The sequence below is a fragment of the Apiospora aurea genome (genome assembly GCF_038362705.1).
Source record: "Apiospora aurea strain CBS 24483 chromosome Unknown utg000003l_segment0_segment0, whole genome shotgun sequence".
NCBI lineage: Eukaryota > Fungi > Ascomycota > Sordariomycetes > Amphisphaeriales > Apiosporaceae > Apiospora > Apiospora aurea.
In genome coordinates, this window is record NW_027117390.1 from 400214 (window position 1) to 424662 (window position 24449).

Genomic DNA, 24449 nt, shown 5'->3' on the forward strand with positions numbered 1-24449 from the left:
GGAGATGCCGGTTGGGCGTGTGTGCTCGCTGTCAAAAGTGCGGCAGCATGCTATTCTCCACTCCGGTGCATGTTTCAAGACACCGGATCGTCGGATCGTGGATCATAGCGTGGCGTGGTGGGTGCTGCGTTTCGTATATGCATGCATGCACAAAAAATGGCGGTGCGGGTTTGGTTTGGTGGCCGATAAAAGTCCCAAAAGCTGCCTCCTTCCCTCATTCGCTGGTTTGTTCATTCTTCTTCTTCGCCTTTGACTGTGGACGTACGGGTTTTTGGATATCCAGGGGTGCACGTTGAATTGGGGTCCAAACCCGTCTTTAGCTATCAGGCAATCATTGTGTGACAGGGCTCCCGCCCGTGAAACCAAGTGGCAAGGGGTCACAGCCAGCTTCGGTCCTTGCATTCATCCGTGTCTCTCGCGGTAGTATGACCTCGACGATACTGTCTTCCGAGTTCCACCCGGCCGGGGCTCCGACGGCGGCGTCTCGGCCCCAGCGGCGGAATCGGGGAGGATCTGGTGGTGGTGGTGGTGGTGGCCTGACTGTGCAGGTGAAGAAAGCGCTGGCGCAGCAGCAGCAGCAGGCGGACAAGAGGATGAGGATGAGGCCGAAATCGAAGAAGGCCGGGGAGGAAAGGAGAGGAAGTCCTGGGGCTGCTAAGAGCGACTCGTCGTTGTTGGAGTGGGATGCGATCTGTAAGTTTGAGCCCATGGGGAGGAATGGAGGGAGGGAGGGAGGGTGCTATGGCATGAAAGCCCGGTTGACCGGTTATGGCTAACATGTGTGTGTGTGTGTGTGTTTTCGCAGCGCCGTGGCGACAGTATGTGCACTTGTTTTCCCCTTTTTCTTTTCTTGGTGGGAGAATGAGAGGGTCGTGGTGGCCTCCTCTCGTTCGTCTTAAGGCTTGGTGAGGTTCTGTTGCTGACAGCTGCTGCGGACATGTGTAGGGAAGGAAGTGAACATATTAGGACTGGATACAGGTTGGTTCTGGTGTCTATTCCCCCCCGGTGAAGACGAATGCATTTGTTGACGGGCGAGCGCAGACAGGAGACGGGATCCTGGAGGGACTGCTTGCGGAGTTGGACGTACCTGCATAACGAAACCGGTACGCCTGAGACATTTTTTCTTGTGGCCGCATAAGTACCAGTACTGACTGACTTACAGTCAGCATATTCTCGCATGTTGTGGGCGCGCTGCTGTTCCTGTCGCTCCCGTGGCACATCTTCCGCGCCGAGATCCCGCCCCGCTACGCCGTAGCGACCACGGCCGACATCGTCGTGTGCAGTATCTACTTTGGCGGAGTGGCTGTCTGCTTCACGCTGTCTACCATGTAAGGGGAAACACCAATTTGTCTCCTTCGTCTGCTCGCGATGCTTAGCCCTCTGCCTGTTGGCAGCAGTAGCAGCAGCAAGCAGTAGCAGCAGCAGACCCAAATATTGCTGACCTTCCGGGCGTATCTACAACCAACAGCTTCCACACCTTCATGTCGCACAGCCCGACCGTCTACGCGCGCGGCATGCAGCTCGACTTCCAGGGCATCCTGCTGCTGATGTGGGGATCGACCGTCCCGCTGGCCTACTACAACTTCGGCGACGACGAACCCTGCCAACCACACGCCATGCAGATATCGACGGCGGCAAAGGCATATGGCTTCGTGACCACGGCGCTCGCGCTCCTGTGCTCGCTCGCCACGTTCCACCCGGGCATCGGCGGCCCGCGCCTGGGCCCCGCGCGCGCCGCCCTGTTCGCCGCGTTCGGCGTCGGCTCGTTCCTGGTGCCCCTGGGCCACGGGGCGGCGGCGCGCGGGTGGGACGAGCAGGGCCGGCGGTTGGGGCTGCCGTGGATCGGGGCCACGGTGGTTTGTAATGGGGTTGGGGTGGCCATGTATGCGTTCAAGGTATGTGACTTACCTTGATGTTCTCTTCTCAGTTTTGTGGCGAGGGGGAGAGGAATTGATGTTGACGTAATACTCGTGCAGATACCGGAGAAATGGTACCCCAAGGTCTTTGACATTTTCGGGGCGAGCCATCAGATCATGCATATCATGGTGGTTTTTGCGGCGCTGGCTTACAGCCAGGCTGTGTTGGCGGCGTTTGATTACAGACACAGCGGGAGTTTGGATGTTTGCTAGATGGGGGTGCATAGTAGTGCAGTATATATATATATATATATATGTAGATTAGACCTCTTTGGGTGATGACTGACGTCTTGGATGCCAAGACGCTCACACGAGGAACTTCTACATAGATTGACTGTATTCCTACGATATCCGAAATCAACAGAGCAATAATTCAAGACACGCATCCCGCTTGGCAAAGCGTCGTCAATGTAAGCAATTTCACAAGGTGTCGAAGGGACGGCGAGTCAGCAGTAGCGGTGACCTGGAGCCAGGTGTTCGTGCTAGCTTCGGGCCAGGTGGCGCCACTTGCGAAAGGTGCTAGGGGGAGGGGGAGGACCTGACAGGACCCCTAATGCATGAGATGAGACCCTCAGCAGGGGCCGAAACTCCAGTAGTTCGAATGGGCATAGTCTCAACGAACGCTTCTCTCCCTATCCTGTCTTGGCCCGAGAATCCTCCCATTTCTTCCCTTGCAGCCGCCCCCCGTGCATTGGAAGCGTCAGCCAAACAACAACATCTGCATCACTCGCTTTTCTCTACATTCTCTCCTTGTTTCTTCCGATTTTCGACAGACTCGAAACCCTCCCCCTACAACACCCCGACTTCGATCGATCGATCGATCTCGAGAACATCTATATACACCATGTCGTGCGTCAACCTGGACGAGGTCAAGGCGGCGTACGAGCAGGTGCGCTCCGACAAGGACGAGACCAACTGGGTCCTGCTCTCGTACGCCGAGGCGCGGGGCGACAAGCTGGCGCTGACGGCGACGGGCGCGGGCGGGCTGGAGGAGCTGGCGGAGCGGCTGGACGAGGGGCAGGCGCAGTACGCGTACGCGCGCGTCGAGTACGCCAACGACAGCGAGTCGAAGCGGGTCAAGTTCATCTTCGTCGTGTGGATCGGCGAGAGCACCAAGGTCATGCGCAAGGCCGGCGTCAGCATCCACGCGGGCCACGTCAAGGACGTCTTCGCGCACCACAGCATCCAGGTCACCGCCAGCAACAAGGGCGAGCTCAAGGAGGAGAGCATCGTCAAGCGGTTGCGCGCCGCGGGGGGCGCCGATTACAACGGCGGGCGCGGTTAGAAGAAAGGGGAAGAGGGTTGGTTGATGGAGGGAGACAAGAACAAAAAGCGATGCTTACCCAGGAACGACGAAAAGAGCGGGGGAAACCTACCTACCTACCTACCTACCTAGAAAAAGAAAAAGAAGAGGAAAAAGAAGAGCGGGCTGCATTACGGGATTGAAATACTTGGAATAGAGGCGGAAGGCGTCGGGTCGTCGATACAGCCACCATCGATTTCTTTGGATACATGCACGGTTCGAATTGGTCATTGCAGAATAGAGATTCACGGCATCTATTTTAGAGGACTGTCAGTCAATTGAAGTATTCCCGACGTAACGTGGCAGTTGGGTTGCTTGCGCCAACAGAGTTCCAGACAGAGACGTCAGTGTGCAGCCAGCCATCAATTGCATTGAATTGTTGAATCAAATGCCACATGCCTCCCACTGCCGTCCCGTCCCTCCTTCGCTGGTCCCCAGTTCTGGCCCCCTGTACCAGCTAGAATTACAGTGGTTTTAGTCATCAATCAGGGTTCGGCGGTCCCCTAAAGGAATGGTGGGGTTGAACGTGTCTAGCCTAGGTGTGCAGCCTCAACCGTTAGCCATGTGTGTGTGTGTGCGTGCCCCTCCATCAACTTGTGCAATCCAAACACCAGCAAACCACCTCCAGAAACAATGGATATCTCCAATCCACGGCGCATACTGGCCGTCTCGTTAGAGGATGACTCGATTCACCTGAGCAGGGTCGTCAAAGGTACGCAGTCTGGCTTTTGTTTTGCCGTGTTTTCTCCTGTCACTACCACCCAGATCTAAGAACGGTCGGTGGATCCTCCGACTGCTGTGCCGATTCAACTGCAACGGTTTGGCTCCCGCAGTGTCACCAGCTGGCAATTCTGCCAAGCGGCCCTGGGATGTATCGGGGATACCAGCAGTCAACCCCAGCCAGGGATGACGATGCCTGGATGTTGCAAATATGCACATTCTCGGCTGCATCAGGTCAAAACCAGTTTCATGAAGAGTTGCTCGGCTAACATGTGCCAAAAGACCTGACAGGCTCCGCGCCTGAAACCGCAGGCCCGACCCTGGCCGGCGCCTCCCACACCCTGTCCCTCAAGACGGCCTACTACACGGCCGCCGTGCCCATCTGGCTGGACCTCGTCGCCGACCCGGCCGAGTGGTCCGCCTCGTTCCTGTCCGCCGAGGCCAAGGAGGTGCTCGAGGTGCTCGGCGGCCTCGTCGTCGTCTTCCCGCTGCCGCCGAAGCCCCACTCCGATGAGGCGAAAGCCGCGCGCGCGCTCATCGAGCACGTCGGTCAGGTCGTCCAGAAGGGGCTCGGCGGCTGGGCTTGGGACGGCGTGGGGCTGTGTGTTGGGGTCGGCGAGATCGATGATGTGGACGAGTGGGATGGGTGCGCGGCTGAGTGCGGGCTCGAGTTCGTGCAGGTGCGGGCTAAGGGCTCCGAGGGGAGGAACGAGTTCGGCGGTAGGTGATTTTACTTACTTGCTTTGGTTTTTCTCTTGTCCCCCGAGCTTTCTCTCAACGCCATGGTATGTCAAGTCACTGGCTAATACGTTTCTTTGAACAGAAAAAAACTGGCATCTCCCGCGCGAAGGAGGCCTTGGAAGCCAACGAGTGGGATCAAGTCGGGGGCGGTGATGATCTCGGGTCCGACTTTGGGGATTTCGAGGCAGCCCTGGACGGAGATGGCGGTGATGGTAGCAAGGACACGGATCTGGACCCCGAGAGCCTCGACTTCGGCTTCGACCGCGAGGACTTTCAGGGCCTGAAGAAGGCCATCTTTAGCGGCGGTGAAAACGACGATGACGGAGGAGAAGACTTCATGAACGGGGGGCCGCCTAGCCAGCAGAAGACGAAGACCAAGCAAGGGCCGGACGCGGATGGCGATGCTAGTAAAATTAGCGCCAGTAGCAGCAAAGAGGGAGGCGACAAGTTGGACGAGGCGGAGGTCCAGAAGCTGGAAGGGATGATGCGCAAGCTCCAGGCGGTCAGGGATATGAGCGCGGGCTTGCCCGAGGACCAGCGCAAGCGGATGGCGGCCAAGGCGGTCGGGGAGGTCATGCAGGATCTCTGAGCGAGGGCGTTGCTGCTGGGGTCTCCTGAAATAAGATGGCTTTTCGTATATGGAAATGATACGATGAGTCTGTTTTTATCGTGGGCGAACACCGATGGCTACCAGGGATACACGAGCACGAGATGGACGATGCCTAGGCATAAGGCTGAGTGAGGTAGCAAACTTCAGCTGATGAAGCCATGTGCAGCTGCGCGCATGCCGTATTTACTCAACTGGCCAATTGTCGAGTTCATTCGAACGTATTAAATCACGACATACTCGAGTGAATGGATGGTCGGTATCTCGGTTTGGCAGAAGGTGAATGAGCCAGAACCTTCAACTGAAGTCACGACATCCAGCAAGTGTAGCCTCGCCCCTTCCTTCCAATGGACGATACTGGCTCGTCGTTCACTCGTGAAGGCCTAGTACAAGAAGACCACTGTGTTTGCACCACGGGGTTAATTTCGCGGGTTTCCCAAAGGGGTGATGCGGTACTTCCTCCACCCTGGGAATCTTCCATCTGGCTTCTTCGCGACGACCCAAGCCGGAAAGATCTCTTGACTTGGGAGTAGCTCTCCCTTCCCTAGGATTCTATTCTACGATCTACCACCGCCGTGATGTTTGCTGGGGGTTCTGGGACCTAGACGAACCGAAGCAAGCTTGTGGTCAGTTTCGGTAAGGAAGATATATGGGAGAAACAAATATCGAAACCAGCATGTACATGTATTTAGATATTTACATGTAGCGTCATCTCGCATTTACAGTCTGCGTAACTGTTATATCAAGAGAATGTCAGAGGTCTTGTTGAGGTCAAGGCAAGCTACTCGTAGCAGGCCATGCCCAGATGAAGTAGGCAGATGAAGCTTTCAGCAAGCAAAACCAAACCACGTATGGCTAAACGGAGAGTAACATGAATATCTCTAGAGCATAGCTCCTTTTTAACTCGTTCTAGTTTTATATGTAATGTCATTCGGCCTCGGTGACGTTTTCTGGCGTTGCCAGGAGTTCTTACTGGCAGAAGATGATGCCGCTGTTGATGTTGGGAGAACCCGACAAACAGGGAAGAGACATTCGTAGAGGACTTTTGATATAAATTGAAGCCCGTAAATTACAAAGGCATTACTACGTATGACGAAGAAAATAAACGAACAAAGTTCTTTCATTAACGATAACTATATGCTTTCTTAGGCAAACGGGGAGGAGGAGCTGACATCCGGGGCCTAATAGCATCTTCATCCGTTCACCGTCCGAACCGTCCCCCCCCTCCATGAATGAATGGACTTGCTCCGGCGGTTCCCCAGAGATAACACACCACACATTCCCCGCCGCAGCTCTTATGAAGTACGACATTCCAAGAGAGAGAGAAAGAAGGAGCCGTCGCATGGTATGTAGTAGAACAGTACGCGCGTAACATCCCACCCCATACCCGGGTCCGCTCCTACTCGTGAATCTGCAGCAGCACCCGCAGCGGGAAGAACCGCCGCAACGTCCCAAACCGCCGCATCGTGCGGTAGCGACGACAAAGAAAAGAACGTGTCCCCGCGGTAGTAAACGATCGTGAGAAACGCAAGATCACCGCAGATATGGATAAGAAAAAGAGCCATCCCCTTCCAAACCAACCCCCTTCCCCATGTATTCCAAAACCAGATGGGCAGGCCGATCGGTCGAACATGATCAGAGATAGGAGCGCCCGAGAAGGATGTGCGTTGGACCATCATACCTAAAGGCCGCGAAAACCGGAGCCGCCTTCCTCTAGCTATGTTACATACTCCTCTTGTGAGTTGTCTGAAAGTGTAGGTATTGCGTGCGGGAAAACCCACACCTATAAGTCGGCATCGTTATAGCAACAAGCTGTTTCACATGGCCCATGACCCCCTCGCTGACACCCACCCCCCGGGCCTGTACGTAAAATGGATGAAAAGAAAAAGGCAGAACACAGCCCGAGCTCCAGGCCTCACCGACTGAACGGCCCTCCCTGGTGGGCTCGCTATAGGGCTCCCGAAGTAGTATGCAATGCGCGGGTGGGCTTTTCACTCGAAGGGTAGCCGGGCTGGAAGTAGGAGGGGGGATCCCAGGCTTCGTCGGCGGTGCATGATTGATCTGCTTGCCAGAAATAAGTTTCTATGTCCACATCTTTGTTCTACACTATAAACTTCACGGGGATGATCCGGCGAGCACATGGCCGGGCATACATACATGGTGGTGCCAGGTGCCAGTTCGTTGGCCGTTGGGAATTGCAACCGTTGTAGCCTGCTTCCTGGGCCGGGGGACGCCGCCATCATGAACATCAGATGAACATGCCGGTGCCGATCCGCCGCCGAAGTGACGCAGTGTCTGTAGGTGCTCCAGAAAGATGTCAGATTTCATCTGGAATGCAACCGTAGGCGGGCCCCCTCCAAAAGAAAACCGACAGCCCATGCAGCCGTGCCTGGTAAGGCGGATCTCTGTTCGTCACAAGAGCGCGTTCCACTCAGAAGGTTACCTTCTGATTCATTAGGGGTTTTGGGTAACAATAGACTGATAGTGTGTGACACTTCCTCGTTAAAGGGAGCTTGCCCTGCCCCTCAGCTCCGAGCTCTCAGAAAGTGACGGTCGTGGATCGTCCGGGAGCGCCTTTTCAACGTGCGCCATCTGCAGGCCCAGTCGTATTTTCTTCTTTCCGCGGATGATTCGCTCCCATGACCGGAACGGCCTTGGCAGGGCCATAACGCTGTCTGCTATAGCTCCTCCCTGCGGAGGATGCCTGGTGCCGTTGGAATCGGCAAGCCACGATGAATCCTACACACAGGGTTCGGTTAGTAAACCCACACTGTCTGGGCGCGTCGTCACGTCCCCTACGGTCGCACAAGAAGGAGGTGGTCGGCAATACTGTCTAACAGTCGGTGGAGTTGAACCAAGAAAACGGTTCCTGTCTGCATAAAGCCTGTATGCATCATGATGGCGGGGTATAACAGTCAAAAATCAATATGTGCAGGCTTTTGATAATGGCCTTCGACGATGGCCTTCCACATGGCTCGGTTAAGTTAGAATATTTATTGATTACGGTACGAACGGCGCGGTAGATCATGAGCAATGCATGCAGCGGTTCGTCGCCCCAGCGGGTTGCATCCAAAAAGCCACCAGTGAGATCCCAAGGTCGATAGCGAGCAGCTTCTTGCCGATCGTATCATGCAGGTACACAGGGGGACGTGCATGCCGCTATGCGGCGATTGGCCCCGGGCCTCGTTAGCATTCATGCCGTCTGGATTCAATGGCACCGGCCTTGTAAGCGCATGAAACCACTTACAGCTCCAATGCAGCTGAGCTGCGCGCCAGGCGGGCAAATGGTGTAAGCTGACCACCAGCGGAAGCACTCCTAAGGGGTAGGGGCGCCATGATGAAAGGCTTTTGGTTTATTTTCGGAAGGTGGCGTGCAAAGACAGAAAAGGGGCCATATCGTCAGATGTTCGCGCTCGATTCGCGATTCTAGCCAATGACACTCCCAAATTCAATTCGCCAGCAAAACTCCAAACAGAATGCCGCATCTCACAGGGAAACCGGGCTCGAGAGGCAGACTCGTCCACTTGAAGAGCAAGACCAAACGAACCATTGGACAAGACAGGGGCAGCTGTGTCTGCTGTCTCTGGCCTCTGTGATCTGAACGGGATGGGTGCTGTCTTGGAGAGCCTAAGGAGAATGGATTTGAGTTCAATCGTGTTTCTGGGGACCTGATGAATAGTTAAACTTTTCAATAATCAATGAAATTGAGAGACTGAACGGCGTGCAGATGAAACCTGGCTACCTAGGCAAAGGCAATTGTGCCACTTGACAGTAGGATCAATTTCCACCGTATAAACTGTAATGGCATCATGTCAAGCCAAGCCAACGGTTTCTGAGAGAATCGCTCGCCTGCACGAATGCCGTCCAACTCCTTTTCCTTCTGAGTCGGGTGGCTTGGAGACAGACTGGATTGAGGAACATGGGAACCCACTTGCCGATTCAGGCTCGTCCGGTGCGCGTGGCTCTTTTCTCTCTCTTCTCGCGTTGGAACTTGTGTGCACTAGCAGCTAACCTTAGCATGGCCTGCATGGGGCGGAACCAGTACAGGCACGCACTGTGATGATCAGCGCTGATGCTACTGTACGTACCGAACAAGCCACCCCGGGTCACGCAACGGTCATCCATCCCCGTCCGACCCGTATAACTGCAGTCAATGCCTGTTGCTGCAGTGAGTTCGTGGAGTCGCGCATTGATGCTGCTTTACGGTCTCTCCGACCCCGACAGGCATGAGAATAGGGAAGCCGGCAGGAAAGTGAATGGAAGAATCGAATACTGTTATGTCCGAAATGTGGTTCAGGGTTGCGAAGGCATTCGATTCTGGCTTCTCGTGAAATTGCAGCTATGTGGTAGGTAGTGTGGTGATCTGCATGCCACCGAAGAAAAAGATATGGAGTAGGCCAGTCTCTCGGTTTCACAGAGTCAGAGTCAGAGTCAGAGTCAGAGTCAGAGTCAGAGTCAGAGTCAGAGCCAGAGCCAGAGCCAGAGCCAGGAACGACACCGAAACTATGTATCAAGCCGGCTGACTGCTGGGCTTCATGACAGGTACAGTAATTGATTCCAGGAGAGGGATTGCCCGTTTGGCTGGCTACCCATAACCTTATCTTTGATTCACTACCCTGGATGGGTAAGTTTAACTCTGTTACCTCCCCAAAAATGTACTTGGTAGGGGGAGTTAAACTATGCCCGGCAACTTCGTACAGTACCCCGTCTGTGTCGCTCGCTTGGGCCTGTTTGCATCGAACGACGGCTTCCTTGACAGAGCAAGCCACAGCCCGACAGCGCCGAAGGCAATTGATACACGGGGGAGCCACAAGGACTGGAAGCAAGGGACCAGGCTGTTGGGAGTGTTGCATTGTCGGCTCGAAAGAGGCGGCGGGTTTAGGCTAGCCGCACGCTGACTGACTGACTTGGGCGACATTGATGTTCCTCGTTGCCTGCTGTCAGCCCAAAGGAATTCCTGCATACGCGCGAATGTCGCCTCGCTTGGTAAGGCAAGGGGGTGGTGATTGATGGGGTGGGAGAAATCGGAAAGGGTTTGGAGCCGGAGCAGAACGAGAGCTGGCCAATTGCTGTGGCCTGGCAGCATGCGATGACTGGGCCTCGCGGCGACGATGGGGAGGATGGGCAAGACGTCTGTGGGCTGTGCTTGTCATTGTCGGCGGCGGATCAAATGCAGCTTGCGCTTGCGCTGTTGGTGTTGGACAAGGTCGCATCGCCCGACGTCCTAAAACAGAATGACGCGGATGGGGGAGGGAGACGGAAGACGGGAGACTTCCAATGGGGGGAGCGATATAATACAGTGCGAGCTGAAGAGTGGCTCTTTCGGATGACTACTGCAGGAACGGGATGCAAAAAAAAAAAAGAGTAGTGCAAGGCAGGCACAGGGTTCGATGGTGGATGGGGGGGAAGGTGGGGGGGGCCTGCCTTTGGGGGGGGGGTCCCTTTCCTTTGGGGCCTTTAACCTTAGGGCCTCGATTGAAAAAAAACCAAAAAAAAAAACCAAAAAAATAAAATAAAAACGACTGCAGTCAATCAAGGCTGTGAGGGCGGGCGGGTAGGCGGGCATTGCGGCACGACAGACAGAGAGAAGCAGTCACGCAACATACAAACTGCCAGGGCCCGGCCTACAAAGTGACAGGTCGCCCTCTTCCCCTTCTATATTGTGGCTCAAATAAGGCGGAAAAATCCTACACAAGGTAGGTAGGTATGTATGTAGATACAATATGTCATGACTTCCTCGTCGATGACAACCGCAACAGGAGCACAAGCCGGTTTTGCATTGGGATATGTAAAGATTGGCCGCTTGGCACTGGATGGGACGGCAGAATGGATAGTGTTCTAAACTATGCTTTCTGTGCCCCTGGCAGCCTGGTCTCGATTGAATTGTGGCCCCGAGCCCGAACGATTCCGAGGTTAGTGGCTGGATTGAGGTGGTCTCAAAAGATGATATGAACCGGCAATTGGCCGATAGCTTAACGTCGTCGAAAAGGAGTCTGGCACACGCTCTTGGTGAGTGTGCACTGTACAGCGTTGTAGCATTGCTTACTTACATAGTTGTACATATATACATAGCAGACATCTAATATTATGTACGCTTGGGCTCGTTGGCGTCCAAGTGGGTTTGAGACCCTGGGAAGATCCGGCATGTTGATGACGATATCATCACGTTCTGGGCCTGAGCAAGAAGGCAAGAGGCCATCTTGGTCTGGTGCAGGCGTTGGCTCACAAAAGTCTCGGCGCAAGGGAGGCCAGACGATGGACTGGAGGAAGGAGCAGGTGGCCTTGGCATTGTATACATACATACAGTAGGTACTACGACTACTACGACCACTACGACTACTACGACCGACACCAATTGATATGCACGAAGTTTGGGCTTGGCTTGGCTTGTCCTGTCCTGGAAGACGGAATGCCTGGGCGGATGGGGGGGGTAGGTATCTTGGAGGAAAACCCCTTTTCTGGCGGGTTGGCTTATGGAGTCGCGAACAATCGAAAGAAGGCGAAGAAACCAAAGTTAAGCCATGGAAGCCTTCTCAATAGCAGGGCTTCGTTCGGGACAGGGGCAGGGCCACAGGGGGATGGACGGGACAGTAGCTGGACAGGGGGGCGGAGCATCAATTGATGCATTTAAGAGTCAGCCAGACTAGGGTTAGCGGCCTGTCCCTATTCTGATTGGTGCTTGACACCACGCCTAGCACGCTTGGAACACGGCCACGCGCGCCAGCAGACCCCGACCCCGGCCGTGACACGCACTCGCGCGCGCACATCGATACCTCTTACGCACACCACACAGATCAATACCAAAACGGAAGGATTTATTCTAGCCTCGAATCATTCAACCCAGCCGGATGGAGATGGGGATGGGGATGCCAGGGGCCAGTAGTCAGCTCGTCAGTCAGCAGCAGTGCCTTTGCCTCTGCCTCTGCCTCTGCCTCGCGTTCCTCCTTTTTGCCTGTCGACTCCATGCCATGTCCACTTCCCCCTCCGATTTGATCCTTTGCACAGATAACGCCGGCCTATCAGCCTACGTGTAAGACCGTACAGTGTCGGGCTACTGCCTGTTCGATCCATCCTGTCGTTGTCATCGCCAAGCTAGCCTAGCCCAGTCCGCCTTAGATGCGTACGCAGAGAGGCTAGCCCGAGACGGGACTGACTGACAGACCCAGGCATTGCAAGCATTGCAGAGGACATCCGGACTTGAGGTCCTTCCTGTAGTGCAGGAAGAAGAAGAAGAAAAGAAACGACAGAGAAAAGAACTCAATTGCATCTACGCGAGTGACAGGAAGTGAATGCAACCGCCAAATTCGCCAGATATCTATCGTTCGTTTGAAACTAAAAAGCCGCTGTCCTGTGCAAGCAAACCATTTGGTCGCAACTCATCCGATCTCATGCCATGCCATGCCATCCCATCTCATCCTAACCCATCCCACTACCGTTACCACCATCCCTCCCCCCTCCAAAAGCCTTCCCTTCGCATCCTTCCGGGTACCCGCAGCATCCGTGCAGAACTTGATGACCGATGTCCAAGACATGTCGCTCAATTTGGCCAGCCCATCCTGCCATCGTGCTCTCGGTTCAACACTGTACTCTGCCCGGTAGCCTTATGCATGTGTGTGCGTGCGCGCAATCGCAATCACGCCTGGCAAAGTCTGGCTAGCACTTCTGGCATGCGTACTTGGATACCTCTGGCTGTCTGTCTCGGCAGTCATGTCAATGCGTCCGTTTCGAGAGTTGTTTGTTGGCGCCAGGGCTTTCTATCTATGGTTGTTATGCGTTCTGCTGGACGGACTGGCGATCGTAGCAGCAAACATGACCTGTCTCAAGGATCCCGACCCGACAGGACAGGACTCCCCTTTTTCTCTCTCTCTCTCTCATCGAGGCCAGGAGTCATGAGACGGGTCAGCCAATGTGGAGGGCGAATCATTCGCAGCAAATTCCCCAGCGAGCCAGGTGTGGCGCCGGCACGGTCATGGTCACAGCCCTTTCCGCATTGCTGGATACTGTTCCCATCGACGTGTTTTGTCATCGCTCCTCCATACTGCAACTCTGGCAGAGCCTCGAGCACCACATACCTAGGCCAGGCTACTGCTACGGCCACTGCTATTGCTACCGTCTATTACTATGTATCATCGCAAGTGCCCCCCTGCTTTGCAAGGGACGATGGAATCTGGGCTGATCTGTTGGCCGGCTCTCGACACTACCACGCTACGCTGCGCTACCTACATACCGTAGGCACTGGTGCGCTGAGCCATGCGATCCACTCGAGAACGGGATGGCTACGGATACAGGCACAGGTCAGGTACATCATCCTCTAGTTGCAAACGACGGGCTCCGGTGCCAGGACGGCTCACAGTCCGTGTTGGTTCTGACAGTGGGCGACAGCTTTTCGATACAAGGAACTAGGTCCCAGAGAGTGGTAGGGGAGGTAGGGGGGGCACTTCTGGGTTTCCTAGTTTCCTTGGTTTTGCGCCCCTGGCCCTTATCCCACTAGAGCAGTTTTCAAACAGTACTAACCCCGTCGCAAATACTGGAGGGGCCGAGTCTCAAAGCGGGCTAGCGGGTAAAGCCAGGGCAGGGGTGCAGGGGTGCAGGGGTGCAGGGGTGCAGGGCAGGAGGGCAGGAGGGCAGGGTTGGGCAGGTACCGTGGTACATGCATGTTTCCAATCAAGGCCCGTTTCACTGCACTGTCGAAAAAAAGTTGTTCTGAGTGACTGGAACAAAAACAAAAACAAGCGGGCGATCAACAGTCGACCAAGTTGGGGGCGTGTAAGTACAAAACACGAGACGAAATCATGAAGTAATGGATGGATGTCTATCAATCGTTTGACACACAGCCGCCGACCGTCACGGCCAGGTCACACAGAATGGATCGCACCTGCGTCTTGCGCGTTGTATTGCGTAGGTACTACTGACTCTGGAGGAGCGAGGAGCTACCAAGTAGGAAGAACCACACCTACACGTACCCTACCTACCCTACCCGCGCGTCTCATCGTGTCAGACAAGACGGCCGCGGTCTTTTCCACTCTGACTTTCGGGGCCAAGACATGGGACTCTTGAAGACAGGCACCCTACACCCCACAGACAGGCCGACAGACAGACAGACAGGATAGGCCAGAGAGAGTTCTGCCAGTGATTGAGAGTGCCAGAGTAGACACCGTGCCGGGGGCGGCTCGATGCGCACAGTATGTACCTGCATTGGGCGAGTGGAGCGCCCCTGGCGAACTTGTGAAGCATGCATCGACTGTTGGCTCGTGTGCCCACTCTAGCCATTGCCCGGAGCATGGGGTGGATGGGCAAAAGAGAAGAGACGGTGTGGCAGCCAGGCCGCCTGACACCCTGCACGTTGTGAGCCAGTCGCGTTGGGTAGGCAGGCAGGAGGGCAGACAGGTAGGCACATCCATCCATCCCATTGATCCCCTCTGCTCCCCATCCCATCGGCGGCCAGGACGGGGACGAGGGAGGCAGATACAGTGTATGTACTCGCTACTGCTACCCTCGCTCGGGATTTTTTTAGTAGTAGTGTGCCTCCTACCCACCAACCCTCGCTCGCCAGGCCAGGCTTAATCAATCCCCTTCTCTCCTCCTCCTCCCTTTCCCTTTCTTGACCATCCCAACATCTTCAACTTCTCTCCCAACTCTTGCCGGTATTGTCGTTAAACGATAATTCCTCTCCCCTTTCTCCCCTTGTCTTTCCTTTTCGTTTACCCACACACTCCCTTTTGCAACTTCTAGCCATTACGGACTCCGTCACTCCTTTCGGGTCCATTACGTTCCTTCGGCTTGATACTTGACACCACACGGTCCCATACCCAACCCATACCCTGTTTTGCGGGCACCAGCAGACCACAGACGGCATATCCTTTTCCCAGACAGACGCGCTCGGATCTGGACGACACTCCTTGAACAGTACTATACCACTTCTTCCCGAAGACCTTCACAGCGGCCGTCGAGGCTTCAACCACCGCGTTATATATCGAGTTCCTGGACAGTTTGGTGGGAACATCAACGACCCAGATAAACTTGGCTTAATCACACTTGCCAGCCTTATCTCGATCTCGACTGCTGGACATTCTTACGCGATCTTGCGTCCCTCACTTACTCATACTATAAACACACACACACACTCCTTCGACGACATTCGTCAATAACATATATCCCCGATGATGAACACCATCAAAGAGGAACAACACGGGATCCTGGCCCCAACTGCCATGGACCAAATGCAGTCTGATGTCACTTTGACACCGGCTTCCTCCACATCCCCCAGCGATGAACACATCAAGAACAGTGAATCTCCGTCGCCGTCTGCCAGTGGCAAGACCCCGAGCTCCGCATCCAGACGGCCCCCGCGGAAGAGCACCCTCACCCAGCAGCAGAAGAACCAGAAGCGACAGCGCGCCACGCAAGACCAGTTGACCACGTTGGAGATGGAGTTCAGCAAGAATCCCACGCCCACAGCCACTGTCCGCGAGAGAATTGCAGATGAGATCAACATGACGGAACGCTCCGTCCAGATCTGGTTCCAGAACCGGTACGTCAACCAATATCCCTTCCGTGACCACGAATGGCCCGATGGAACCTCACTAACACCAATCTCTCATTAGCCGCGCCAAGATCAAGTTGCTGGCCAAGAAGAGCCTTGAGACCGGCGAAGACATCGACTCGATCCCCGAATCCATGAGGGCATACCTCGCGATGCAGGCCATGGAGTCCGGCAAGGGCCTTGGTGGCGCTTTCCTCGGCCGAACTGGTCTCATCCCTTACGGTTCTTCGATGATGCTGGGCGGCGACCAAAGCGGCCAAGGCAAGGTTCTGATTCACCATCTTACCTGCCGCTCTCTGAGCATTGGCAAGTGGACCCGCGTTGGCCAGAACACCATGGATCTCATCATCTTCTACTCGCCCGAGAAGTGCACCATGACGTACTACATCAACAACGACCAGGCCGGGTACAAGATTGAGTATCACTTCAGCCACATCAAGAGCATCACTTTGGACAGCAACGAGGGTGACGCGAACAAGCTTGGCGGTATTGTCATCGAACTCAACCGCCCTCCCAACTTCTTCATGGATTCCTCGCCCAACTCCAACGGTTTCTTCCAGTGCGGTGATTTCACCGAGGACCAGCAGGCAACTCAGTGCTACACCCATCACCTCGGCGGAAACCCCAAGGTTCTTAGCAGCCAGTTGGCCAAGCTTGTGTCGCTCGAGTCGTTCATGAACCGCCACAACCCCAACGCTTTCTTCGACCAAGGCCACTCGATGGGTGTAGCTTCAGCTCCCGTCTCCCCGACCGGCAACCGCCCATCATCTCAACCCAACTTTGCGCAGGGTCACGTTGGCATGTTTCAGGAATCCCAGTGGGGAATCAGCCCTCCTCACCCTGCCATGCGCGGCCCAGGTCACAAGAGACAGCGCAGCCGATCCGTGCCCATGCCCGTCGACTTCTCCCTGTTCCAGAACCCGATGCCTTCTTTCTACATCCAACACCCCGGCGAGACTCAGGGCCACCCCCATAATCCTAATATCTTCGCCCCTGTTCCCCAGCAGCCCCCGCAGCAGCTCAGCCCCGTTGGACCTAATCTCCGCATCGACACGCAAGCTGGCTTTGGCATGGATCTCCGACCATACCCCCTCTCTGCGGCCACTACTGCGCCGTCTGAGTATTCGAGCCCGAACTACTTCTCCCAAGGCCCCGAGAACACGCCTCTGCCTACATCCAACTTCAACACACCTTACAGCAGCACTTTCCTGTCGCCCATGGTGAACCCCGCGATGGTGCCGCAGTCTGTGTCCCCTCTCCCCTTCAACCACGGGGACCCAGCCATTGTGGAGCAGTCGCCGCCTATGGGCATGATGCGCAGCGCGTCGGCCGATCTCTACCCCATGGGCGATTCGACCGTCTCCGATGACGGCCACAGCCTGAATGAGATGTACTCGAAGCACACCATCAACTTGCCCATGCACCCTCACTCCCCCGGGTTCATGGACGGCAGCCAGGGAGACCTGGACATGAACCAACTTGTACAATTCGACTCTATGGATCCATCAAGCATGTCGCCTGAGCACATGCCTCACCAGCAACAGTGAGGCGGGTTTCTCTTTTTTGCTCGCGATACAACTTCGTACCGCGCTCATGAAATGATGGCGTCTGGCGCTGGCTCCAAGGAAACTTGGATCGCATGTGTTCTTGCGGCGTGTGTATATGTGGTGTTGTACGGAATCTCGATGCTTTCTCATGTCGGCTGGCGTTGTTGGGGATATACCTCTTGATTTTTGTTTTGGCGGCTCAATATCTCCTTGTTCTCGGCATTTGGATATGAATTTTTCGGTCAGGGCAGCCTCCCGGCATTACGGTTTAGGTCTTTCTTTTTGCCCAATTCATCAACTCCGTCAGCCACGATGTTCCGAATGACGACTTCCCCTCGCCGACACATGCCCTCGCGTGTCTGGTACAGCAGTCGTGCATCTGGTTTCTTCTACCCCGTTTCACACGCCCGGACCTTCGGGTGGGTGTTTCTCTACCTGGGGCTATGGTGTCCGTCTTGCACGCACCAAAAAGCTGTAATAATTGCGCGGTGTCTATCGGCCCCTTGCTCGCAATCGTTTGGATTTGCTTTTTTTTTTTACAAACATATCTGCCATCACGTCTTAGTTGCTTCGACGTTTTTCTTATCATCGCGTTTATATCAAATAAAGCGATCTTATTATCTTGGCTGCGGGTGGAGAAAAAAATAGACGAATATGGTGAAAGCCCAGGAGGCTTGGGTTTTCTGGTTAATAATTTTTAGTGACTGTTGCCTGGGAGGCTGGGTCTACTATGGTCAGAGCTGGCCCCTGGGGCAGCCTTAGAGTTGTTGAGGGTGGTGGTTGAGTCTCATTAAGGGGGGGTTTTCGTCCGGGAGGATGGGAAGGGGGAGAGGAAGAAAGTAAATGACTGCATACTGATACCAGGTTAGGAAGGTTAAGCAGATCTTGGAAAGGTTTCGTAGCGTGAACCAATATGAAAGCAGAATACAAGATGCACGGGAGGTTTTGTTTTACGGTGAACGAACGGTCACTCGTGAATGGCACTTTGAAGCAACATCTCCGGACTCTTGTATAGAAAGCTTCATGTATTACTTGGTTCTACTCGTCACGACTCCATGGGGAGCATTCTAATTCATGTAGATAGTTATACACAACAATTTTGAATCATATCGAAACTTGCACTCTCGCGTGGTCTTGACGTTCGTGGATGAAACTGGTCATGTTGAAGCGGACTTCGAAGTCTCTGCTTTTATCTGCCGTGCCATTCCCGCTTGATCGTTTTATCGTAAACCCCCCACCTTGGAATCTGTCTCGTTGCTCTGGAGTCACCTCTGATAGGTATGTAGATGTGCTTCGGATATTTCTCGTGGCTCCATTTCACGAAATCCCTCCGGCAGGTCTATCGGAGGGCTCCATGGCATCCGCATGATCGATGGATGCCGGGATTACCGACCACAGATCCTTACCTTGCAAGCGAGACCCCCTTAAGTGCCGTCTCCCTTAGAGTGATGACTGGCACTCGACCTTCCTCTGAAGATGTAAGCACTAGAGTAGCCGAGAAATACCCCACACGACCGACAGGTTGCTGTGCCGCAATGCGCCCAGCCAGTCGCCAGCGGAACCCCAAAAAAGGCAGATACGGTCCTTTTTCCGGCACCAGGGGTACGATATATAGGGAAGGCCCCGCCATGCCGCGAAAGGAAATTCAAACCCGTCTTCACGGGGAAAAGAGGAAGATAGATGCGGGGCCGATGTCTACTTCCCTCTCTCTAGGGCATCCTTTTTTGTTTGTCGTTTCCCAACCCACTGCACTGGCTCTTCTTGCTCGTCCTTGAATAGATAGGTCAGGTACGAGAAGCGGACGCTACCCACACCTGTGCCGCCGCGCCGTGCTGGAAAATCGCACGATTCTCGCGTGCCTCGCTCGGACTGTGCGGCCGCCTCCACACCACAGCGTTTCCTCTCTTTCTCGCTTCGCTTGTTTTAGTGTCTTGGAGGTTGGTGGATGGGCAAGCAGAAAGAGAGAGACCGCCCAAAAGTCCCCCCCCTACACACCACCACACTGCCTGTACGTTAGTGTAGTAGGTTTCAAGGGAGGCTGAGAGGCTGAAAAGTATCTTGTCTTGTCTTGTCGGGAGATGCTGCTACATGGTACTCAATCAACACACCACCACTCGCTAGTAGCAGCAGCAGCAGTAGTAGTACTTGTATCGCTTGTGTTCTCTCCTACTCCTACGCGGGCGCGCCATTTAGTCCCATCCCCGGGCGCGCCGCCGCCGCCCGACGACCCCTTTCTTCTGACTGTGCCTGCGCCCGCGCCCACCCTGGCCGCCGCCATGCCGACCCCCACCCCGACCATCGCCACCATCACGGGCGGCGGCTACGCCGTCCCCATCGCGTCGGCCGTGGCGCTCCTGTCGGAGGCGCCGGCGCTGCTGACGCGCTACACGCCGCCGCCGGGCTGCGCGACGGACTGGTACTGGGACGTCATCACCGCCTCGGGCGCAGCAGCGGCGCCGCCTGTCTCGTCTGGGTCCGGGGCCCCGGCCCCGTCCTCCGTCGTCTACAGCGACCGCGCCCACAACGGCGAGGGCTGGGCCACGTGCCAGCCCTACCGCGTCGCGGCGCGCGCGACGTACTCGGCCGGCGTCTGCCCGGACCGCTCGGCTTTCGCGACGGTGTCGAAGGTTACCAAGGTTCCGGGGCCGGAGGATGCTTTTTACTTGGGGGCTTGTTGCGCGACGTACGTATAGCTATTGCTCATTCTCTTGTGTCATGTCTCTTTCTTGACTTTGAGGTCGTCGCGTCGTTTTCTCTTATTCTCTTACTATGACCCATAGGGTATCGATACAGAAAAGGGACGACGTGGATGCCAAAAGAGAAAAGAAGGAAGACAACTTGATGTCGATCTTTCTCGAGACTGACACGGACTTCTCAGAACCGCCACGCTGTCGGCGTACCCAGGGAACGACAACAGAAACGGCTACGCCCTGGGGGCGACCCAGTACGCCTGCGTCGGCACACAGGAGAACGCGACGGCGACGCGCTGGCTCGACGACCACCGCTCCGTGCTCGAGCGGGCGACGGGGACCGTGACGGCGGTCGCGGAGCCCCTCTACATGGTCTGGCGCGAGGGCGACCTCGCGCTGCACGCGGAGTCGGACGCCAACTCGCTGCGTGCCGCCATGGGCCTGGACGCGGCGGTTGCCTCCCCCACGGCTGAGCCGTCGCCGATCGCGACCCTCGCGCCGCCAGAGCCGCGATCGTCGTTTCCGGCGGGGGCGATTGCGGGGGTCGTCACGGGGTTCGTGGTTTGTGTTTTGGCTATTTCGTTCTTGGGGTTCGTCGCGTTCTCGCGGAGGGGGAGGAAGTGGGCCGAACGACGGAGGAGGAGGAGGGATAGCGGCGGGGATGGTCCTGGTGATAACAATGCAAGTAGCAGTCCGCCGCAGACGCGACAGCTAGGCGGAGGAGGAGGAGATGCTCCTCATGCCGACATGGGCCGCCGGGGCCCGGACGGCTCGTTTGCCAGCGTCGAATCACATGCGCATTCGGGGCCGGGATCGGGAGGAGGGCAGGGTCTCAAGGGACCGCGGATCATGGAGGGCAGCCGCGAGATGAGGGTGAGCCCGTCGACGAGCCACACGAGTCACTTCCGGGACGACTTTGGTGAGGTAGAGCCCAAGACACTTCTCATCAGGTAATGGCTGCCACGGTAGAAGTGTAATAAGTCTGTCTTCCTGCGTGGAGGTGAGGAGACGAGAGTGTAACATTAATTCCTAATTATAAATGATAGCCTTTCTTAATATTGATACCGGGATATACATATGCTTTAGCCACCCCTTCTGTCTCAAGTTTGCATCACGGAGTTGCAAGCGCTCGAACGTATGCGCGATAGTTCACTCTGAATGCTGGCTTTGATATCTGTGCGAGGTTTCCTTGCATGATGTTGGCCCGTTACTGGTCACATCGGTCATGAGATAGTAAGCAAAGCCTGCCTGACACGCTTGTCGGGGGCCTTATGTGACCAATTCCAAATAGGATCGTCGTCGCCGTCCAACTGCCGGCAATTCTTCGCGAACGCTAAGACGCAAAAGTAGCCTCCAACGTGGGGGGCCGGTTTCCAACTTCCCACCGGCGTCGCACCGCAGCCCGACAACCTGCTCCGACAACAAGAAGTCAGCGGGCATGCATGTTCTTTTGCTTACCTGCTTGAGGCTTGGGGCAGTAAAGCTAGCCGGTGGGAACTTGGAAGCAGCAAGGCAGGACAAGCGGGCATTCTTTTTCCTCCTGCGAGACGTTCCCCTAATTCGGTCCCTACCGACCCTCCTTGTCTCCCTCTCCCCCCCTCGAGCTAACCGGGTAGTAATAGGCGCGAAATGGGGCCTGCTAAGGTCCGCCAATCATGCCGAAAACTCGACCATTGTTCTTCCTGCTGGCTGTGCACCCTGTGCTTCGCACGCTAGACAGCATCCCCCTAGTCCCCCGACACAGGCACCCACAGCGCTATCATCCCCTAATCCAATCTCGCCCGTTGGGAAACTTGGGAATTCCCCATCGGGACTGCAACCCGACGAAATGATCAATCATCGTCCATCGAGGCTTGCAGGGCAAGAGACACGATACGTCACCCTTAAAAGGCCGAGCCTAGCCATTGGGGGCATCGCTTACTTACTGTTATGCCATATCAATGTATATACAACACACGCTGCCGGGATGTATTACATTAGTGACAATGCATTATACTTTACATATCCCCATGCGTCATCACGTTCCATTACCCGCACCCCGCATTCGATCGTCGTTTCGTTGCAACCAGCTCCAATTTATCGCCTGCATCTGGGTTCGGTGCTTTGTGGCATGTGCCGTCGGGGCAAATTCCGTAGATGACAATTAAAAGAAATAGAAGAAGAAAATCCCGTGCTGAGTGCCGTCACATATAGAAGATGTGCGGCCCTGGCTCGCCCCGGCCGGCGGGCTTCTCTTTTCTCCAGAACCACCGCATCGAGTGTTCCTGAGATTTGAATCAGATTTGGTTCTTTGATCGACCGAGAGCCATGTTGTCAGCCCAGGTGCCTCTGCTGCTGCTGGCAGGCTCTGCCGCCACGGCCGCAGCGCAATGTACAAAAGAGCGGTTCGAGACCATGCTCGCCGGCAACGAAGCCGCCAGCGTGCGCGACGTCACCCCCGTCGCGGCCGGCGGCTCCTTCGGGCCCCCCACGATGGCGTTCCCGGCGCCGGCCAAGAACCTGTCGGCCCTCTGCTCCGTGACGGTCAACGTCAAGTCCTCGGCGAGCTCCTCCTACAACTTCGGCCTGTTCTTGCCCGACTCGGGCTGGAACGAGCGGTTCCTGACCACGGGCAACGGGGGGTTCGGCGGAGGCATTAACTGGTGAGTTCCTGCGTCCTTCTCTCCCTCCCGCCCTCCACTCTCTCATGGCGCTTTGATGCAGCGAAGACGGTTTCCGTGAAAGCTAAGACATACGCCCTCCTCGTCTAGGGTGGATATGAACATTTTCGCCCACCATGGGTTCGCGACCATGTCGACAGACACTGGCCACAACGCCACGGCATTCGATGCGACTTGGGGATTGAACCAGCCGGAAAAGCTCATCGATTGGGGCAGCAGGGCGATGCACGGCTCGATTGAGCTGGCCAAGACCATGGTCGCGTCCTACTACGGCGGTAGCAGCTCCAACTCCACCGCGGCGGAAGCGGCGACGATCAAGTACTCGTACTATGCGAGCTGCTCTACCGGCGGTCGGCAAGGTCTGAAGGAGATCCAGCTCCATCCCGAGTCTTTCGATGGCATTGTCGTCGGAGCGCCAGGTAAGCTTCAGCTACGAGTTAATAGTGCGGAGCGAAGATGACTGACCCGTTACTGTCAATAGCTTGGTGGACAACGCATCTGGCGGCCTTCACCCTCCAGGCGCCTCTCTACAACTTCCCCGAGAACGCGTCTCACCACGTCGGCCAACCCCTGATCAAGACCATCACGTCCGAGATCCTGAGGCAGTGCGACGGCCAAGACGGACTGGAAGACGGCATCATCAGCGACACGTTCGGCTGCAACTTCAACTACGACAAGCTCCTGTGCGCCGACGAAGCCGGTGACGCCGGCGCCAGTAGCGCCAGTGCCGCCAACCAGACCAACAACTGCCTGACGCCCGAGCAGGTCCAGACGGTGTACAAGGTGTACAACGAGTGGCGCGAGGACAACGGCAGCACGCTGGTGTTCCCGGGCCTGCCGCTCGGCGCGGACCCGTCGGGCATGCTGCTCAGCTTCAGCGGCCTGGGCCGGGGCCTCTGGGAGAACTGGGTCTACAACGACAGCAACTGGGACTACATCCAGTTCACGTACGCCGACGTGCTCGAGGCCGACCGCGTCGACCCGGGCGACGCGGCGGCCGACGACTTCGACATGGCGGCCTACCGCGCGCGCGGGGGCAAGATCATCATGTACCACGGCATGGCGGACCTGGGGATCCCGACGGGGAGCAGCCGGGTGTTTTACGACAACGTGCACCAGGCCATGGGCGGAGGCGGAGGTGCCGGTGGTGCCGATGGTGCTGCGAAGGAGGAGGAGAAGGAGGTCGACCTGACCGACTTCTACCGCTTCTTCCTGATCCCGGGCATGGGCCACTGCAACAGCGGGCCCGGGCCCTGGTACATCGCCGGCGGCAGCCAGGACCTGCCCAACATCACGCACTCGGTCCCGGGCCACGAGGACGCGGAGCACGACGTCGTGCTCGCCATGATGCGCTGGGTCGAGGAGGACCAGGCGCCGGAGCAGCTGATCGGGACCAAGTTCGTCGGCGACGACGGCGCGAAAGGCATCGAGAGCCAGCGGCCCATCTGCATGTACCCCAAGCGGGCCAGGTACATCGGCACGAGCAAGGAGGACGTGAACAAGCCGGAGAGCTGGGAATGCCCCAAGGAATAAGGTCACTTTTCGTTCGTCGTGAGACCACGGGGAAAGGGGAGGTAGGATGGGAAGTAATGTTTTGGGATTGGGATCAATTAGAGGGAAAGAAATGACAGGCAACAGTTAATAATCAGGCGGGCATGTGATACATAGACGTCCGAGGGGATATCTCAAATCAAACCATGATTCGTGCAAATGTTCCTTTTT

The 24449-nt window shown here is 56.0% G+C and overlaps 6 protein-coding genes across 6 annotated transcripts; all 6 read left to right on the forward strand.

Moving 5' to 3' along the window:
• Positions 1-1015: 1015 nt before the first annotated feature.
• PG986_003957 (uncharacterized protein) lies at positions 1016-2129 on the forward strand (the record flags this gene model as incomplete). The annotated part of the gene is made up of 4 exons (XM_066840179.1): positions 1016-1103; positions 1163-1328; positions 1469-1895; positions 1977-2129. 4 exons carry the CDS (start codon positions 1016-1018, stop codon positions 2127-2129), a joined length of 834 nt encoding a protein of 277 aa, XP_066702806.1.
• A 631-nt stretch (positions 2130-2760) lies between these two features.
• PG986_003958 (adf-like domain protein) lies at positions 2761-3201 on the forward strand (the record flags this gene model as incomplete). Its single annotated transcript, XM_066840180.1, has 1 exon — positions 2761-3201. The coding sequence occupies one exon, from the start codon at positions 2761-2763 to the stop codon at positions 3199-3201; it is 441 nt and encodes a 146-aa protein (XP_066702807.1).
• Positions 3202-3852: 651 nt separating this feature from the next.
• Positions 3853-5269, forward strand: PG986_003959 (uncharacterized protein; the record flags this gene model as incomplete). Its single annotated transcript, XM_066840181.1, has 3 exons — positions 3853-3931; positions 4222-4619; positions 4763-5269. The coding sequence occupies 3 exons, from the start codon at positions 3853-3855 to the stop codon at positions 5267-5269; spliced, it is 984 nt and encodes a 327-aa protein (XP_066702808.1).
• Positions 5270-15450: 10181 nt separating this feature from the next.
• On the forward strand, positions 15451-17377 carry PG986_003960 (homeobox domain-containing protein; the record flags this gene model as incomplete). The annotated part of the gene is made up of 2 exons (XM_066840182.1): positions 15451-15818; positions 15892-17377. The coding sequence occupies 2 exons, from the start codon at positions 15451-15453 to the stop codon at positions 17375-17377; spliced, it is 1854 nt and encodes a 617-aa protein (XP_066702809.1).
• Positions 17378-19653: 2276 nt separating this feature from the next.
• On the forward strand, positions 19654-21021 carry PG986_003961 (uncharacterized protein; the record flags this gene model as incomplete). The annotated part of the gene is made up of 2 exons (XM_066840183.1): positions 19654-20060; positions 20256-21021. 2 exons carry the CDS (start codon positions 19654-19656, stop codon positions 21019-21021), a joined length of 1173 nt encoding a protein of 390 aa, XP_066702810.1.
• Positions 21022-22374: 1353 nt separating this feature from the next.
• On the forward strand, positions 22375-24260 carry PG986_003962 (ferulic acid Esterase/Feruloyl esterase; the record flags this gene model as incomplete). Its single annotated transcript, XM_066840184.1, has 3 exons — positions 22375-22709; positions 22818-23146; positions 23209-24260. 3 exons carry the CDS (start codon positions 22375-22377, stop codon positions 24258-24260), a joined length of 1716 nt encoding a protein of 571 aa, XP_066702811.1.
• Positions 24261-24449: the final 189 nt, after the last annotated feature.